General features: G+C 43.9%; 3 protein-coding genes across 3 annotated transcripts; all 3 read right to left on the bottom strand.

The window, feature by feature from the left end:
• Nucleotides 1-9,643: 9,643 nt before the first annotated feature.
• On the bottom strand, nucleotides 9,644-10,879 carry LOC122621930 (putative gustatory receptor 93b). The gene is made up of 2 exons (XM_043799948.1): nucleotides 9,857-10,879; nucleotides 9,644-9,802 (listed from the first exon to the last, which is right to left on the bottom strand). The coding sequence occupies exons 1-2, from the start codon at nucleotides 10,877-10,879 to the stop codon at nucleotides 9,644-9,646; spliced, it is 1,182 nt and encodes a 393-aa protein (XP_043655883.1).
• A 155-nt stretch (nucleotides 10,880-11,034) lies between these two features.
• LOC122621846 (putative gustatory receptor 93c) lies at nucleotides 11,035-12,288 on the bottom strand. The gene is made up of 2 exons (XM_043799836.1): nucleotides 11,254-12,288; nucleotides 11,035-11,193 (listed from the first exon to the last, which is right to left on the bottom strand). The coding sequence occupies exons 1-2, from the start codon at nucleotides 12,286-12,288 to the stop codon at nucleotides 11,035-11,037; spliced, it is 1,194 nt and encodes a 397-aa protein (XP_043655771.1).
• A 217-nt stretch (nucleotides 12,289-12,505) lies between these two features.
• Nucleotides 12,506-13,741, bottom strand: LOC122618937 (putative gustatory receptor 93b). Its single transcript, XM_043795531.1, has 2 exons — nucleotides 12,758-13,741; nucleotides 12,506-12,697 (listed from the first exon to the last, which is right to left on the bottom strand). The coding sequence occupies exons 1-2, from the start codon at nucleotides 13,739-13,741 to the stop codon at nucleotides 12,506-12,508; spliced, it is 1,176 nt and encodes a 391-aa protein (XP_043651466.1).

The raw sequence follows: 13,741 nt of genomic DNA, 5'->3' as shown, positions 1-13,741 counted from the left end.
ACGAAAAATTAAAGAAATGGGAATGGAAATGGGAATGAGCAACAAAAGATTGAAATTTCACGTCTGACACGGTGTAATTATCATAACTTCCCCAACGCTCGTACTCCCGCTACTTAAGTCTTGCGTCTATTACTACCCACTACACTGGCAAAAAGCAGAAACCAAAATATAAAACTTAAGAAAAATCTTAAATACTTAAGACTTGCGTCTATTACTCCCACTACACTGGCAAAAAACAGAAAACAAAACATAAAACTTAGGAAAAATCTTAAATACTTAAGGCTTGCCTCTATTACTCCCACTACACTGGAAAAAACAGAAACCAAAAGAGAAAACTTAAGAAAAATCCTAAATACTTAAGTCTTGCGTCTATTACTCCCACTACACTGGCAAAAAAAGAGAAACCAAAATATAAAACTTAAGAAAAATCTTAAATAAAGAAATATTTAGTTCGGTAATAAATATTTTAGCAAACTGTTCTGCTTTTATATATTTGTTGCAACTTCAGTTTATTGGGGTTATGAATTAGGACTTATAGATCCCATCAGTTTACGCCCCCCTTCCACCCCCGAACTTCATGCCATCATCACTTGATCGTCATCGCAATCGTCTCGACTCAAGTCTTTGATTATTTTGGGCGTCAGCGGAGCGTAACGCGCTTGTCACGCCTATTATATATGCTACGAACTTATATACATATGTATATATGAATATATGTACATACATACGGAGGGGTTATAGGGGAGGCATCTGAACTGAACCCGGGATTTCGATCCCAAGTGACCCGTGAGTGCGACGGTGGCGAAATGGAAACAAAGCAAACACAACGGCAGAAGTACGCGCCTTGGCCTGCAACTGAATTAATTTCCGAGCTCTCTGCTCCGCTGCACACGCCCTGTGTTTTTATTTTTGTTTTTTTTTTAGTTATTTTTTTCGGTGGAGGAGGGTTTGGGGGTTAACCAGAGATACAATATGTATGTGCCGGCTTGAAGCGGGGGAGGGGAATCTTTCAATCCCTGACACTGACGAGAGCACATTCAAATTTCTCGCTTGTTGCTGTTTTTTTTGCGCGCTCTCGCATTTTGGAGCCAGGGAAGCGAACCTGGCCAAAAGCTACGGCCAAGCCATGCATATTTCCGGCCAGCGGAATGAGATCTGTGATCTGATCACCGGATCCACAAAACCCACTGGGGTGCCGGTGCCACAGAACACGGCCAGCCATTCCAGAAAAGTGATGAGGAGCAGGAGGAGGAGGAGGAGGAGGAGCAGCGTTCCCGTTTCGCTGATTTCCTGCCGTTCGCAACATTTCAGGTATTTTGCAATGTAATTAGTTCGGAAGCTACCGGCAGCGTCACTGCGATTCAGTCGAGAATGGTTATCGGAATGGTGCACCGACTGGCACTTTGGAGACCCAGCTGGGGGCTGGAGCTGCGGCATTGTCGGGATGCCGCCGGCAGTTGAAAGATGCCGCCGCCAATGAGTCGCGGTTGCATGTACCACCCAATTTACCCCCATTGCAGCCACCCGTTTTGTTGTCTCTCGGCATTTGTACACATGTAACTAGCAATGCAGTAAATACAGCGACCAAGTCAGAACTAACCGATACCCATCAGATTAACCGAAACTAACACGATTACAGTTTATGTTCATTAAGATGTTTAATTGCTTTATTCCTTATCATGCTGTGCAGCATACCACAAAAGGATTATAGGTTTACATACTCTCCAAAAACTAAAGCAATCAAGAACAAGGTTACTGTAATAACACTTATCTATATAAATAGATATATATGCTTTATTACTTTCTTTTTCCAAAGGTTATATTTAAATAAAGATCCCAGTGAATCAAGTAATAGGTATGCCATTAGGGTATCACATCTAGCACTCTTCAGAACGAAAGACGTTGGGGTGCCTGGGGGTCTTATCAAGTGGGCAAACACGGCGGCGGCAAACACTTTGACCTTTGTAGAATCCACAGAAGCCGCCGCAGAAGCCGAACGGCAGCTACGTCATGTTCCACATACTTTCACTTACCACGAATCGCCAGAAACAAAATAGAAACCACAATCGCAATCAACAAACGAAACGTGATCGAGAGTGTGAGTGTGTGAGTGTGAGTGTGTGGGGGGCAATAGAAAGAGATCGTGTGTCCATAAACGTGACATAAACACAAAATAACAACTTCATTTGTCATAAATAAGAGCGTGAATCGCAGGAAGGGGGATATGGGGGGGGGGGGTGTAGTGTTAAATGGGGAGATCGGCAAACAAGCGTGCCCCAATGCGTTGTTTGAACTTCGTTTGTGGAGCAGGCCGCGGAGTCTAGACACTGCCACTTTTCCACCCAGAACGAGAACGGGAACAAGAACGATAAATTCCCTGATTGTATGACTGTTTTCACTGCGCTCAACTACATGCATGCGATCAGAATGCATAGTAAATTAAGTGGGCGACAGATACGCGAACAGGCACAACAATGCCCAAAGAATACGATCGCGAAGAAAAAACATCTGTAGGTTGTGTTTTTGTATCTCGAAGATAGAGATATCGGGTCTGAGCTGCGGGGGAGTGACCCCCACCCCGACTACACTTTTGAGATCATACATACAGTAGTATCCACACACCACACTCACACACACTCACAGACACACACCAAAAACAGCAAATGCCAAATACCCGTTTTTGGCCTAAAAACCTACAAAGCCAACAAACAACAAGTTGCTCAACCAGCGAGAATAAAGTTCTCCGAATTCGTGGATGCCCTACGCAGAAACTTACTTCAACTTTGACATACACCAAAACTGGTCTGTTTTAATATTGGGTAATTACAAAAAGGTTAATTGCTGCCCTACACAAATTACAGTTCTTAAATATACACAGAAAAGTTACACAATGTTAAAACTTATCAATCCCCTTATAGATATATAGAAATTGTTATTTATTTCGGTGTGCATTTGTTATTTACAAAAGTGCTTAAGTGCAAGCGAAAGGCTTTGGGCACGATTACACTATCAAGCCACACTCAAGTGTTTATCTTTATTACGACATCATCATTAGTTCTGAAAACAATTTGAATATTTCAAAGGGGGCCCCCTTGAATGAGGTCAAGAACCCGCCGGGGAATCGAAGTTTCGCTATCTTATCTATCCGCCTGCATTAACCGCAGTTGCAAGCGTTGCGACACAGATCAAATAAACTCCCCGCTTTCGACCACCACGAGGAGTACCCCAAAATAATACCCTACACAACGCGATCCGTGGCGTATTCGAATCGGCATGCGCCATACACTGCGTCATTTCTGATGGCTAAAACGTATTTAGGGGAGTAGCAGGGGGTGGCTTTGATCAAGGGGGGGCGATTCCAGCACGCACACACATTTAGACAACGCGTTATTTGTGTGTTCGATGAACCGAAATTCGAAATTCGATATTCGGTGTGTGTCTGACCCACTTTCCCACAATTCACGCACTTTATGGCAAATGGAATCCACACACAAAGTGGTTAGAATGAGCATAGGCGATAGAAAGAGAGGGCGAGAGGGAGCTGGCATTCGGAAACAGAAAGAGACGCAGATACGTTTAATAATGGCAAACTTGGCCATTTAATAATTGAGGTCGTCAACAGTCGATCGTAAAGGAATATTGATTTGTAGGCTTTTTACTGCTGTACCTTCTTTTTTGTGCTCCTGCACAAAGGAAATAAATTTAGCTACTTAAATTAAATAACATAAAGATATTAATTTTTATAAAGGTTTCCTGTTCTTCAATTAATAACTTATTTGAAATATTTGTCAAAATTCTTATTAAAAAGTACAACGTTTCTGTTCTTTTTGGTGGATCAATTCGCTCAGTGTGCTTGCCCATTTGTTGTCGTTGTTTAGTGCTTTTTCAAGCTTCGTGTTTCTCTTATTCTTTCGTGTAATTTACGCAACATTCGCTCGTTTGTCGTTGTCTCTCGGCTACTTGTCTTTGCATTGAGTCGAGAGCAACAACACAGCAGCCGCAACAACAACTAAGCAGCAGCAACAACACAGCAGCAACAACAACAACACAGCAGCAACAACAACTCGGCAGCAGCAGCAACAACACAGCAGCAGCAGCACGAGATCAACAACATCTGCAGCAGCGCTGCTCGGCTGGCAGTTGTTGAACTTTTTTAGCTTTTTTCCATTTTGCAGCTCCCAAATCTGAAATCACAAACCAGTTTTGAGAGCTGGGCTTGCCACACGTCTCGGCCAAATCAAAAAGCTGGCCAAAGCCAAACGAAAACTTGACGTACATCGCCCCCTCTCCCTCTCCGCTCTCTCTCTCTCCCTCTCTCTCTCTCTCTCTGCCCCCATGATGATGTTGCTGCTGTGCTGTAGATGTTGCTGCTGTGATGTTGCTGCTGCTGCTGCTGCTGCTGTTGTTGTTGATCTTTGTGGACTGTACTTTTTGTTGTTCGTGTGTGGAAGAACTTACTTTCAGTAAGTTGCTGGTGCTGCGCAGGGGGCGGGGAGGGAGTGTTGATTGAAATCGATCTGTGTTGCAGGGCAGCATGCAACATGCAATGTGCAACGTGCAACATGCAGCATTAGCCAGCTAGCTGCGATTTGACCTTGCTGCAGTGCAACGGCAGCAATCTGTTGCAGCTGCGGATATCTATAATTTGGCTGGGCTTTAAACTGATCTGCTGGCCGTGTAATTAATCGCCCATCTCCCCCCAAACTCCCCCCTCCCCCCTTTCCCTGCGGCAGCTGCCCCTTTTTGTGCCACGCCCAGTGCTTGTCGTTTTGGAAAACGAGCGCATAAATGACGCTTTCCTGTGTACTTAAGGTGTCTAAACTTGACTACCGTGTGGAGTGGTTCCTCTTCCCTCTTTCCTGCCCCCCTTCCCCGTGCCCCTGCACACCTGCGTCTATACCTACATATATCCGTGCCGAAACACAGAACCATTCCCATTCCAAAAACTCAAAATCATCCGCAACCTTGCCCAAGACAACAACTCCGGTTGCTCTTCTTGCTGTTGCTGTTGCTGTTGCTGTTGCTGCTGTCGATGACCATTATTTTAGCTGACGGCGATATATTTGCTCAGCTTCAACTCGCACAGGCGCAGTGGCAACTCGCATCTGTGCGTCTGTCCAAGTCACTACACTCGCAGAAATCTCGCACAGGTATCACTCAACTATGATGTAGTCAAATGGGAAGCTAACGAACCTTAAATGTGGCATCTTTACCGTATCTTCACGCTATTTTTAACTTAACCCTATCTTGATGCTGTTTTCAACTTAAGCATATCTAGATGCTATTTTCAACTTAACAATATCTTGATCTTCTTGAATATTCTATTATAGGTATCTGATACTTATATCTTGATCTTCTTGATTATTCTATTATAGGTATCTTATACTTATAGGATACTTGATACTTGTTATGGAATAACCTTTATGGCTGACCAGCTCACTTTTCTTTTCTAATGTGTTGCACTCAAAATCTACCTTCAATACCACATTGCAAAGCACAATTCACCAGCCGAATAGCCTCGAATCCGATCTCAAATCCGTTTCAAACGATTTATGCAAGACATATGTATTTTATGAGATTAAAAATCGAGAACAAGGCTAATTGTCACTTAAACGGCAATCATTTGTCAGTCGTGCGCTGCGCAAGGGGAATGCAAATCTAATAAATAAAGCTGACACGGTTTCATTTTTGCAAGCCAGTTTCAAAGCATATAATACATATTTTACTACCTACTAGGCACGTCGGGTTTCTTGCAGTGTGTCGCCACAGATTCTCGCTGTTTTCTTTTGGGGTGTTGGCTACCGTCGGCCGGATCATCGGCTGGAGCTTTTTGTTTTTGCTGTACCGCCACAGCACCGATGACCAGGCCAGCTGTACAGCCACCGAGCCACCGAGCCACCGTGCCACCGAGCGGAGCATGACAAACAGTTGCAGCCAAAGCAAATAATTAGTATACATCGATTATCTTGCGCCTTGGCGGCCCCAGAGCCCGAGCCAGAGCTCCAACTCCTGGCCCGTGGCTACTGTGCTTTGCAGTGCTTTGTGACTATAGATTTTGACCAGGTTCTTGATCTGCGACTGCCGCCTGCAAACTGGATCCGTCTCCAGATGGCACGTTGCACACGCGCTGAGGCCTGCAGCATCCAACTTTCAACCTCCAACTGGGCGTGTGTCGAGCGCCTACGCGCCCCCAAAACAAAAACAGCCCACAAAACGGGTTCCCCCTCGCAATTCGCAATTCGCAATCGCGCGACTTGCGACTTGCGGATACGCGATTCGCGATTCGGATTCGTTTTTGTATTGGGATTCGGATTCGCCATATGTGCGCTCGTAAAATGCTGAGCCAGAAACTGTACGCCAACCCAACCAGATCTCGGGCCATGCCCCCAGCCACAACCCAACTCCATCCAAGGACTCCATCTCCAGCTCCATTCTCGACTCCAACTCCAGCTCCCAGCGCGGGACGTGTGCTCAGCTCGTGCCAATTTCTTTGCGGCCACCAACTTATACAGTCGTTTTGTCTTTACTTGGTTTCTGCATATAAATACGAATATTCACATACAAATAAACAAGGTATATAGCTACACTAGGGTGGCTCGATGTGCCTTAATCGTATGCAATATTTGTCTAGTAGATGGAAGTCTATTCTTAAAGCCAATGTACTTAAGTAAAGTAAAGTTAGATATTTCTTCAAAGTACAGTATGAAATACAGCACAGTTAATGTTTCAAATGTTTCCTAAAAAGAAACAAGTTTAGTATATAGTGTAAAATATCAAAGGTGAGCTTAGACAACTAAAATGCCATCAGCTACTTGATTTGCTCTTCAGCTAATCCAAATTTGAGAAAGTTATATATTTCATCAACAATAATCTCACTAAATTGCATTATCTTCTTAAAATACTTAAAATGATGCACCTTAATGCAAAAAAGCCAGAGTTGTGTGTGCGTACTTAGATGGCAACGCGTCTAGAAAAGGCTGAACTGCAATTGCAGTAATGTGCCATTTTTAATTAGCTCCATGAATAAAATTGACAACCGATTGGGGGCAGAAAAGGGGGGCAGCTAGTTGGAGGGAAGGGGTCAGCAGCGATCTCTACGTGCTTTTCCAGTTCGGAACGCAATAAAGTGAATTTTAGCCGTGCATTCCGAAGTTGGAAAATTCCAATGCATTTCGTGACGGCACCTTGATTGAATATGACCTAAATTGATCGATGTGGAAGCACATTAATTGGCTTCCCAGCAGTCTAGTTGCGGGTAATTATGAAAAGCAACTACAAATTGGTGTGATAAATTTCCGAAAAAAAGGAAACATTGATAAGGTACGATACAATTTTATAGCTTATTATTGTCTTTCAAGTGCTGCGTTCAATTGAGTTATAAAGATGGTAAATCAGGGATTTATCTAAGTATCCATAAACTTCAGCGCAGGCAGCAGAGAACATTGAACTTTATAACAACACTTTTTGCTTTTTTAAATAATTTTAAGCCCGAAAAAACCCGAAGTGAAAACTCAATTGTATGATTGCATAACTTCCCCACTTCTGGTACCCAGAAATTAAAACATTCATGGCCAGATGTTCGCCCATGTAGATGAGATTAGATAACAGGTCTGCCAGGTCGGCTACCTTAAGCTGTTATATCATCAAGTCCGAAAGGGCTTATCATCATCGAGCTGCCAAGTCGAAGCCCTTTTTAGCCTAATTGAGCAATAAATAAATTAGAACTAATTACGCCCATTGTCGATCAGTGAAAAAAGGGTTGTTTTGGCGTTTGCTCACATTTTGTTTTCTCATTTCGCCACTCAATTTGGCCGGAATTATAGCAATCAACATTGACCGGCAGTTACATTTTAGCAATTCCCAATGGATTTCCGGGGGCCACGTTGAATGCTCTTAGGGCTAATGGGTCTTCGTTCCCTGCTGATTGCCAAGTTGCTACCGGTTGCCGCTCTAAATCGTGGACTCTTGATTGAAATCGAGGCTTTCATCGGCATGAACATCATCGTAATGATGATGAGATTTACATCCGCTCTGGCTGTAGCTGTACTTTTTAGCCACTAGTATGGGCCCTATGGGTTGTTGGCCAAAAGTAAGCACCGCTACCTCTACCTGCACTCAAGGTAGAGGCACTCAAGCTCCCAAGTTCGAGCTTCGGCTGGTTCTTTTGTCTAGTGAAATGTTGAAAGCATCATTAATTTTTTTGGTTTTTTTTTCCTTTTTTTTTTTTGGTTTGTCTCTCTTGATTCCGACTTTATGCCTTTAGCTTTGCCTGGCACATAGTTGCAGGTAAGTATGATAATTGCTGAATGAAAGGAGAGAGAAAGATTCAGTGAAAAAAAGTGACCCATAATTACCCGGGCGGCAGAACAATCATGGGAAAACTGACTGAAAACTTGGCTCGGTCTCATACCATCAACACCACCCCTTCTCCACCCCTTCTCCAACCCTTCTCCACCTCCACCTCTAGCCCACCCCCTGCCCCTTTCTCTGATTCTCTGTTATGTCTCTTATGAAGTACAATTATTTGAGCAATGCCATGTTTTATGATTATCTTGCCGTTTACACAGCACGCACAAAAAATGAAGCAGGGGGAACTGAACTGAACTGAACTAAAGTCAAGCCATATTTTTGGTCACAATTCGCCGACTGGGAGATACCCAAAAATAACTTTGTTAAGGTCATGAACAAGACTTTATTTCTGAGGAAAGAAAATCTCACTAGCCCAGAACAACTATAAAGAAACTTAAACCACACATAAAAACCAATAACCTAATAGTTTGCTAGTATCATTTGTATCAACATGATACTATAAATAGTTATGCGTTAATGTAAAGCCTGTAACTTTTAAGCTCCTTTACGAAACCCATCAAGCCCTCACGTGTTACAGGGTATATGGGGCACCCCAGCATTCCAGTTTAAAGAGCGAAATCTCAGCAGGAGCAGGAGCAGGAGCAGAACCGATTGGGTCATTATTCTGGGCCCAGTTCCACTACCGCGATAATAGTGCTCATCTCATCTTGGGTCCCTGCTCTTGCGGCAATTTGATTTTTTATTATCGCCGCCGTTCGACGGCCCTTTGTCCCCTGTTTCTTTTTTTATATACATTTTTTTTTTTTTTTTCTGAACCGCAACCTGAACTACAAGAACAAGTGCAGTGGCAAGAGCAAGTGCACCTTTATGGGTCTCTTTGTGTGCGTCTTTGTGAGGACCGGCTTTGTACCCTAACCTATGCTAATTAGAGCGACGGCCTCGGCCTTGTTTTTATGCGCCTTTTAGCGTGAACTGTCCGCTGATATTGCCCACTCCCCTCCCGCGTTCCCGCCAACCTCCGGAGTGGCGCATAAATTTTCTGCTTGACGTCAGCATGAATGTTTAATTAATGCCGCGACCAAGTTTCATGGGAAAAACTGCAGCGGAACAAACGGTTAGCCGGAAATTGGGAATTGGGTCCTGCAACTGCCGATTTCAGCTTGTTTCTTGTACTTTTTCCAGTTTTGTTTTATGAAATTCCGTTCTTTATTCATTGTTTTATTTGCGTGCAACCGCAGGACAGGTGGGCAGGTGGGCAAGTGGGCTTGGCAGGTGTATCGTGTCGCAGGTTTTTTGGGAGGGTGCAATGCCGCAACCAATGCGTGACGTCGAATCAAATTTGCTGCGACTGCATGCGGTACTGTACCAGAAAGACCAGATAGGTCACCATGGCCGACAGGAAGAACAGGGTCAGTTCGTTGGAGACCTCGAAGAGGCCCAAAGGAAACACGCGCAGCTCCTGGTGGTGCAGGCGGCCCAGGAAAAGCTCCAGCTGAAGAATTGGAAATTAATGAAGTTCAGTAGGTTCTATAGCTTTTGAACTTACCTTTCGATGGTAGCTCTGACTTTCAGTCACATAGTAATTCTCGAAGCTCAAACGCCTTATCAATCGCGAACCACTGACCGCTGAATGAACGGACATGGTCAGCAGCACCACATCTATGAGCAGTTTGATCACCAAGCCCCAGAGATTGAAACTGTGTTGGCTACGCAGGATGGCATGGTAGGAAACCATGGACATGGCCAACAGACTTTGTACGAGGCTGAGAAAAAGTGGTAGATCGAACAGTCGCTGGAAACTGCGTGACACCTGGTGGATCTCCTCGTAGAGATACAAACACTTGTCCAAGTTCGAGAGAGCCACTCGAGTAGGTTGCGAATTCAATGAGTTATGCTCCCCATTCAGTGATCTTAACTGAGCCCTCAGTTGGCAATCAACATAATTGTTCAGGTCCTTGTAGAGGACACCAATGCTGAGATAGCCAACAAAACACAAGTGTATTATCATGCCCGTGCTGACAGAGGTGTACAAATCACTCAGCAAAGTGAGCAGCAACCAGGGTGAGGTCATTAATCGAAAGGCCATGAATACGAAAAGTAAGGAGAATACCTTAAATAACATCAAAAGAAATTCAGCCCTATCACCGAATCTATTCTTCTCCGAATTGGTCAAAGCTCGCATGCGCCGAAAGAGCTGAAGAAAACGGTTGACCAGACTGAGCAGCTCCTTGCCGAACCCAAACTGCATCACCAGGATAATGCCACTGCAGATCAGACAGCCGATCAACCGGAGACCGAAGAAAGCCCGTAGGTACACATCGTCGTATTGGCCAGACCATAGATCATAGCTATAGCCATAAAAGCAGCTTGCCAAAAGTCTAATAACCAGGCAGATCCACAGGTAACCCCTCCGATTGATGGCCACCAACTGGGAGTTCTTTCGCTCAACTCGAAAGGTGATCACTCCAAAGACAGTTCCGTACAGAAAGCAACTGCGAAGGAGCAGCGCAGATATCCTGGAAACGTTCAAGCAGCGCAGTATTCGCGACATGACTGACAGCCCGGACATCGCAAAGCCATCCAAATACTTTATTTACCCATTAAGTAATTAGTTTGCCGACTCCTATCTGGATTTGGTCTTCAATTTGGCTAATGACATAGTATATTAATTGTTCCGCAGTGTTTACTATATTTATCTCACTTGTAGAAATGTTACAATTAATCTCACAATCGATTGGTTTGAATACCGTACTGCACCACGTAGGTAAAATAGGTGATCATACTCGACAGAAACAGCAAGATGACCTCGTTGGAGACTTCGAATAATCCCAAGGGTTTTACGCGAAATTCAAAGAAGTTCAGGCGGCTCAAGAACATTTCCCACTGCAAACGAGAGAAGAACATCAATTGTAATGATCAGGATTGCCATGACGTCCTGCCTACCTTTACATGCCACTCCTTGTGCTCACTGATGGGGCAGTTCTCCAAACTCAAACGCCGCACCATTCGTGAACTACTGACCGCTTCGTGGACCGCCAAGGTGAGGAGTATCACATCCGCGAAACTTTTCACCACCAGACCCCACATGCCGATTTTGCTGGGGTACAACTCGGCCCGGATTATGACCTCATAGGATAGGATTATGGTACTAAACATCTTTCCCAGAAGAATAATAAGAACGGGCAATTCCAAGAGTCGATGAAATGTGCGGCCCACACGTTCAATTTCATCGTATACCGATATACATTCATCCACACGATACTCAACGATCCGCAGTTGCCTTCGACTCACAGGACCTCCGGCAGGACGTTCCAAGGATCGCAATTGCCGCCGCAGCTCAAAACGGGCGAATCTATTCACCTCGGAATAAAGGGCGGCCACACTGAGGTACCCCACGAATCCGATATGTATGATCATCAGAGAGCCAATTTCCAGGAATATTTCACACAGCATAGTGAACCAGGATAGAAAGTCGGTAAGAGGCCACAGCTGATATAACTCACAGTACAATTCGTAGACCAGGCAGATAAATTTGAATAGTAGCAAGAAGAACTCCCGTTTGCCTCCAAATCCAATCCTTTTCAAGGACGACAATCGTCTGACGCGTCGAAAGAGCCGCAGGAAACTGTTGATCAGGCGGAGCAGCTCCCTTTCATAGCAGATCTGGACCACTATGATGCAGATGCCGCATATGAGACTGGCCGAAAGGCGCAGACATTGGAGCAGCCACTCGTAGGGATCCTCGATTTCCGCCACATGGGGCGCACAGAAACAGCACACAGAAGTGGCACTGATGAGTCGGAAACTCAGACAGAACCATTTAAACTCGGGCTTGTTGCGTGCCACCAGGGAATTGTCCGAGGTCCTTTGGCCGATGTCAAAGCAAATCACTCCCAGGATCCGGCCATAGTGGTAACTGCAAAAGAGGATAACCGCGGAGAGAGCTGGCAGGCTCACCTTCTTCAGACGTTCAATCATGACTAAAAGTTCAGTTGTCCCCTCGGAATTTCTAAGTACATAGCTTAGTGTTTTCGTAATATACTTTATTTTCCTTACAAGCTTGGTTTGTTTATTTACTTGAGCAACTTTATAAATGTTATGCTTTGCCTTAAGTCAATAATGATAATTGGATTAGGTCTATTAATAAGCCTGACATTGGTTGTTATACGTTAAAATATATTCAAAATTAAGCTGTTTATAAGTTGGATTCTGAAATTCCCAAATAAAAGTTACGTCTGCGATGCAGAATTACACATTGTGTTATAAAAACCAGATAGCAAACCATTCCAGATACAATGACAAGAAACAGTTCGTTGGACACATTGAAGAGGCCCAACAAGTTAACTCTGAACTCGTTTAGATTCAGTTGGCTTACAAACATTTCCACCTAATCCAAACAAAAGTATCTTATGAGCTGCACTATACTATGATTAATAAGCTTACTCACCGATTTGATCCAATTTTTTGACTTGCCAACAAAGAAAATATCCAGAGCCCGTTGCCGAGCTTGGCCAAATTGATTGGCTGCTTCTTGAATGGCCAAAACAGGAAGGAGCGTTAGCAGTAAGTTTTTAAAAGACATTGACCAAACCCAAAAGTCAGAAAACCCCAAGTCGTTTATCATTTTATACAAGGCGATGAGCACTTGCAGAAGTGTCAGGAGTGCGCTCAAAAATAGGTGAACATCGAAAATGTCCTGCAAGGAGCTTACTACAGAGGATATCTCCTTGAAAAGTGTCATCGATTTCTGTACCCTAGCTTTATGTGCTTTCCTTAAAGATGCCGTTTGGAAACTTGACTCAAAATGGAGATTTTCGTTTAGCTCGGCGTACAGAATACCCAGGCTTAGGTACCAGATAAAAGCAAAACACATTATCGAATAAGCGATGATATTCACATATGTGCAGCAAACCCACTGAATAATATGTTTAAAACCACGAAGTTCGCGTGCTATCACCATGATAAAAAGGAATTCTTGAACTTGACAAAAAACTGAGAGAATAATTAGAAACAACTCTCTGCCACCTCCAAATTGACTTTTACTTCTGCAGATGTCCAAGGATCTGTGCAGGCGAAAGATGTCCAGAAATTGGTTAACCAACTGCGTCACTTCTGGGCCATGACATGTCTTCAAGTAAATCATCGACAAATAGCAGGGTATCGAAATCCCAAGACAAGTCAAGTGCAGCATTTGTTCACTGACTAGCATTCTGCTACAGATCCATTCAGCATACGTATAGGCATAGATGCAGAGGGGTATCAGTCTCAAGGTAACAGATATCCACTTCCAACGCGAACAATTACTCCAAATTTCCTCCATCAATATATCCTTGTCCTTTTGTTTTCTAAATCGAAAGCAGACCAAGCCCATATATCTGGCATATACGGACATGCAGCGAAGGATTTCGACGGAATATTTTGAGGCCTTCAT

Source organism: Drosophila teissieri, chromosome 3R (assembly GCF_016746235.2).
Source record: "Drosophila teissieri strain GT53w chromosome 3R, Prin_Dtei_1.1, whole genome shotgun sequence".
Taxonomy (NCBI): domain Eukaryota; kingdom Metazoa; phylum Arthropoda; class Insecta; order Diptera; family Drosophilidae; genus Drosophila; species Drosophila teissieri.
The sequence above is the reverse complement of the archived record's forward strand: the minus strand, read 5'-3'. Positions and strand labels throughout refer to the sequence as shown.

Coding starts and splice junctions, on each gene's coding strand:
- LOC122621930 (XM_043799948.1), bottom strand. CDS start 10,879: ATGTCCGGGCTGTCAGTCATGTCGCGAATACTGCGCTGCTTGAACGTT. Junction 9,803..9,856: donor GTCAGAGCTACCATCGAAAG/GTAAGTTCAAAA, acceptor CCAATTCTTCAG/CTGGAGCTTTTCCTGGGCCG.
- LOC122621846 (XM_043799836.1), bottom strand. CDS start 12,288: ATGATTGAACGTCTGAAGAAGGTGAGCCTGCCAGCTCTCTCCGCGGTT. Junction 11,194..11,253: donor ACAAGGAGTGGCATGTAAAG/GTAGGCAGGACG, acceptor TCTCGTTTGCAG/TGGGAAATGTTCTTGAGCCG.
- LOC122618937 (XM_043795531.1), bottom strand. CDS start 13,741: ATGAAGGCCTCAAAATATTCCGTCGAAATCCTTCGCTGCATGTCCGTA. Junction 12,698..12,757: donor CAAAAAATTGGATCAAATCG/GTGAGTAAGCTT, acceptor TGTTTGGATTAG/GTGGAAATGTTTGTAAGCCA.